The sequence below is a fragment of the Lepidothrix coronata genome, unplaced genomic scaffold (genome assembly GCF_001604755.1).
Source record: "Lepidothrix coronata isolate B3197 unplaced genomic scaffold, Lepidothrix_coronata-1.0 Scaffold281, whole genome shotgun sequence".
Taxonomy (NCBI): Eukaryota; Metazoa; Chordata; class Aves; order Passeriformes; family Pipridae; genus Lepidothrix; species Lepidothrix coronata.
Window position 1 is genome coordinate 542,867 of NW_016690461.1, and position 5,068 is coordinate 547,934.

General features: G+C 58.4%; 1 protein-coding gene across 1 annotated transcript in view; it reads left to right on the forward strand.

Annotated features, from left to right (window-relative positions):
- The window catches only part of KANSL2 (KAT8 regulatory NSL complex subunit 2), an 8,522-nt gene extending 3,740 nt beyond the window's left edge, over positions 1 to 4,782 (forward strand). The window contains exons 3-5 of the mRNA XM_017836615.1: positions 1,245 to 1,404; positions 2,026 to 2,122; positions 4,418 to 4,782. Of these exons, the coding sequence (XP_017692104.1) occupies positions 1,245 to 1,404; positions 2,026 to 2,122; positions 4,418 to 4,782 (622 nt within the window). The remainder of the gene's footprint in view (positions 1 to 1,244; positions 1,405 to 2,025; positions 2,123 to 4,417) is intronic.
- The last annotated feature ends 286 nt before the right edge of the window (positions 4,783 to 5,068 follow it).

The following is a 5,068-nucleotide window of genomic DNA, read 5'->3' on the forward strand; positions in this document are numbered from 1 at the left end:
TCTCTACAGTTCCCTGACAGGAGGGAGGAGCTGGGGGGGGCTGTCAGGCTCTGCTCCCAGGGAACAAGGGACAGGATGAGAGGAAACAGCCTCAAGTTGTGCCAGGGGAGAGTCAGGTTGGACATCAGGAGGAATTTCTCCATGGAAGGGGTTGTCAGGCATTGGAAGGGGCTGCCCAGGGAGGTTTGGAGTCCCCGTCCCTGGAGGTGTCCAAGGAAGGACTGGAGGTGGCACTCAGAGCTCTGGGCTGGGGGACAAGGTGGGGGATCAGGCACAGGTTGGACTCGATGATCCTGGAGGTCTTTTCCAACCACAGGGATTCTGGGATCCTGTGCTGGCCCCGTGCCCGGAGATCCGTATCGTCGGGGTTCCAAAGCTTTTCCAGAGCATTTCTTTGCTCTTCAAAGCTTGCAGCGTTGACAGGAAATGAGCTTACAAAGTTAATTCTGAGACAAAAGTGCTTTTTTTGTACTGGGATTTCCTGTTTTTGCTTCTATAAACAAAAAATATTCGTCCGTAAGGCCCTGGGTGTGTGGGCAGGAGTTGGTTCCAGTAGCACCAGTGCTGCTGTACTGGCATGTTCCTCCTTAGCATGGATGCAGCTTTCCCTCTGCCTCTGTTGGGATTCTCCCTGTGCAGAATATGCTCTTGGAAGCAGGAATTCCCAGTTCAACTGAGGCAAAACCGGGCTCTGTGACTGATCCCAAGTATTGCAGAGCAAAGGACTCTTTTTCCAGCATCATCCTTTAATAGCTCATCCCGGAAAATGTCATAATTCAGCTCAGGCCCAAGTAAAAATAACCAGGACTTCGGTACATACCAATTTTGCAGAACTCCTTTTAGCAAAGCAGTCAGAGGAGAGCAGATCTTGAGTGTTGCCCTGTAATTACTCCGGGAATGCTGGCAGGAAGCTTCCAGAACTCGCGCAGGAGCGACCTGGAATTTGACGAGCTCCTGTTCTGCTGCAGAAATCACAACGGACGGGAGTGGCTGGGCTATTTTTAAAAGGGGTTTTAAAATTACCCTGCGGGCCCCAGCGCTCCTGGTGTGCACAGAGAGGTCAGGGTGAATTTTGGGACGGAACCTGCGTTAACTCGTGTCACCCAAAGCTTCGCGTTGAGCCTCTGGATCCCCCTCCGTGGCTCTCGGAGCCCTCTGACAGCCGATTTGGGTTCTTGATGCTGAAAAAAACAGGCCGGGGGGTGGAGGTTCCTTGACTTTTCTGTGGTTCCTGCAGGGAGCAGCCTCCTGACAGGCCCGGAGGGGCTGATGGCCAAGGAGAGGGAGAACCTGAAGCGGCTCAAGTGCCTGCGGAGGTACCGGCAGCGCTACGGGGTGGAGGCTCTGCTGCACCGGCAGCTCCGGGAGCGCCGCGTCCTGGCCACCGACGGCGCGGCCCAGCAGGTCTGTGGGGACACCCCGGGGGCGTCTCCCCTCTTGTCTCTTCCCAGGAGTGATGCCGGGCCCCTGACAGATCCCCCCTTCCTGCTGGGACACCGCGGTCTGGTGACCGTCCCCCTGCGCTGGGCGCCTCCAATCCTGGGGTTGGTTTTGGGGCCCTCGCTCCCAAGACGGATGTGGAAGGGCTGGAGTGTGTCCAGAGAAGAGAAGGGAGCTGGGGAAGGGGCTGGAGCACAAGGAGAAGGGTCTGGAGAACTTCTGAGGGAGCTGGGGGTGCTCAGCCAGGAGAGGAGGAGGCTCAAGGGGGACCTTAAGCCCCTTCCAGGGCCTAAAAGGGGCTTGTAAGAAAGAGGGACTTACACGACCAGACAGTGGTAGGGCAAGAGGGAAGAGTTTAAACTAAGAGGTGAGAGATTTAGATGGGATATTGGGCAGAAATTCCTCCCTGGGAGGGTGGGGAGGCCCTGGCAAAGGTTGCCCAGAGAAGCTGTGGCTGCCCCAGCCCTGGAAGTGTCCAAGGCCTGGTTGGACGGGGCTTGGAGCAACCCGGGCTGGTGGAAGGGATCCCTGCCTGTGGCAGGGGGTGGAACAGGAGCTTTAAGGTCCAACATTCCATGATTTCAGGCCCACACCACCCGTTCCAGCCAGCGCTGCTTGGCCTTTGTCGATGACGTCCGATGCTCCAACCCGTCCCTGCCGATGACCCGGCACTGCCTCACACGTATCCTTTGATCCACCTGCCGCTGTCCCTGGCTGTTTGCTGGCCGTTTGCCCTGTCTCTGCCCTTCCTTTTTCCCCCTCCCTGGCCCTAAATCAAGGCCACCGGTTTGCTGTAGCCGTTGGTTTCAAGCAGGAGCCCAGAGGAAACGTCTCCCGGTCTGTTGGCCCTCCCGTCCCATGGAGCAGCCAATTCGTGTGGGAGGGACAAAGGCACGGGCTGGTCCCACCGCAGCCTCCCTGATCCAGGGCATCCAGACAGGGTGGGCAGTTCACTTGGAAGCACCCAGAGAACCCAAGGAGGCCTCAGTTGTGAGGGATGTGTGCGGGAAGGGGTGTCTGACCACCGGAGCGTGTCCTTGGGGATTTTGGGGAGGATCTGGAGGGGTAGTTCTGGGCCTGTTTGGAGCTGCTACTTCCAGCTTGGTCGCTGTGACCCCTTGAAAGGTTCTTTCAACCTTTCAGCCTTGAGCTGTTCCAGTTCCCAAAACTGCCTCAGCTGTTGGAGACCCGGCACTGAAACCTCCTCTGGGATCTCCCAGCTCGGGGATCACCCCCCAACATGGGACCCACGGCCCCAGCACTGCCCTGGGTGCATCTGCTCCATCCACTGAGATCTGTGAGAGCTCACGGGTCTGTGGGAGCTTCTGGATTTGTGGGAGCTCGAGGGTCTGTGGGAGCCCCAAGGTTTTTGGGACCCCCTGGGTTTGTGGAAGCCCCTGGGTTGGTTTTGTCCCCGAAGCTGACCGGCTCACCTCCACCCCCGCGCAGGGAGCAGGAGCTGGAAGCTGCCTTTGTTCCTCTCTAACCACCATATACCTCAAAATAAAGACAGGATAAATCCCATAAAACAGCCGGAGAAGCCGCTGCTGGCAGCTGGTGCTGGGGAGGGCGGGGAGGAGCTCTCAGCTGACTCCCCCTGACACAAACAAGCCTTTCCCATAACATCTGCATCCCGATAACATCTGCAGCCTCTCGGGCTCTCTGTGCTCCCGGGAGCTGGATTGTTTGTGACAGGGCACTGAAGGGGTGGGGAGAGGCTCCAGGTGGGGCCTGGGCTTTTTGGGATCTCGGGGATCTGTGCTTTTGGCTGCCGGTGAAGTCGGTGCTGGAGCTGGGAGTCACTCCAGGAGGTGAAAACCTGCCTTCCCCACCCCTGCTCTCCCCACATCTGCCCTCGGGTGGCTCGGATCCATCTCCACTGGGATGGGCTCCGACGTTGCTGCCAGCCTGGATTAGGGTTCCCCACAACCTGTTAGGAAGTGGATCCATGAGAAATCCTTGTTCAGGGAGGAGAGGAGGGAAGGAGGAATCTCAGGCCTTTAACCCAGCTTAAGAAACTGGGTTAAACTTGGTGACTTTTCCCGGTTTATGTGGGTTTGGGATTTTTTTTCCTCTGCCACGTTGTGGTGTTTGGGGGGGAAACTGCAGCGTGAAGCCCCCAAAGCTGGAGAGCAGCTGAGATTGGAAAGGGGATGGGAGGGGGGTCTGAGGAGGGTGAAGGGGTTGGAAGAAAAGGATGGGGATGGGAAGGGGAAAAAGGGGTTGGAAAAACAGGAAGGGATCAAAAGAGGAGAAAAGAGTGGAAGAGGAGGAAGGGGGGTTGAATGAAGAGGGTGGGGGTCAGAAGAGGAGGAAGAAGTCGGAAGAGAAGAAGGATTGGAGGAGGTGGGGGTCGGAAGAGGATGGGATCAGAGCAGGATGGGGCTGGAGGAGGACGGGATCAGAGCAGGATGGGGTTGGATCCACAGCTCCTCTGCCGCTGGATCGCTCCACAAGTGCGACACAATCAGAGCAGAGCTTCTGTTTGTGATTAAAGGCAGGAAATCCCATTTACACCTCTGGCAGGAACAGGTTTTCCACTGGGAAGGAAAATGCACTGGGAAGATAGAAATACCGGAACTAAACTCCTGGCTGTGGGAGAGGCATTGTGTGTGCTGGGATGTCCCTGCGTGTGGGGCTGGAGCCCATCCCTCCCCGTGGCTGGCTGCAAACAAAAGTTAATCCCGTGCCTTTGTGACATCCACACGAGGATCTGCGAGTGGTTCACAGGGATCCAGCCACATCTCCCAGCCCCCACGGGGAGGCTGTGGCTGTTGTCCCAGTTTTCCATCATGGAAATAACGTCACCCACATCCCTGGGCAGTCGGGATGGAGCTCTGGGGTGTGGATTCTTCATCAGGGAGAAGTGGGGGTGGGGAGGGGGTTAACAGCATTTGATGGGGGGATCAGGAGTTTTATCCCTCTGGATTCGTGCCTGGCTGTACCTGGGCTGCTTTCCTTGACCAGCTCTTCCCAGATATCTGCCAGGACACGAACCAGACGCTGTTCAAGCCGTGCCAGGGCTCCGAGGAGGTGCCCTGCAACAAGCCCGTGCCCGTGAGCCTGTCGGAGGAGCCGTGCTGCCCCCTCCACCTGCGCCTGCCCCCCCAGATGTACATCCCAGAGCAGGGCCTGGCCGTGCCCCAGGAGCTGGGAGCTGCTCCCTCGGAGCTGTACCTGAGCGCGGCCGAGCTCCAGCCCACCGAGAGCCTGCCCCTGGAATTCAGCGATGTAAGTGGAGCCCACAGCCCTCTGCCCTCCTCAGAGAGCCCTCCTGGGATGCTGCATCCGGGTCTGGGATCCTCGGCACGGGGGGGGGAGGACGTGGAGCTGCGGGAGTGAGGGCGGAGGAGGCCGTGGAGGTGCTCCAAGGGCTGGAGCCCCTCTGCCATGGAGATGGGCTGGGAGAGCTGGGAGTGTCCAACCTGGAGAAGGGAAGGCTCTGGGGAGACCTGAGAGCCCCTTCCAGTGCCTGAAGGGGCTCTGAGAGAGATGGAGAGGGGCTTGGGACAAGGGCCTGGAGTGCCAGGACAAGAGGGAATGGTTTCCCACTGCCAGAGGGCAGGGTTAGATGGGATATTGGGAAGAAATCCCTCCCGGTGAGAGTGGTGGGGCCCTGGCACAGGTT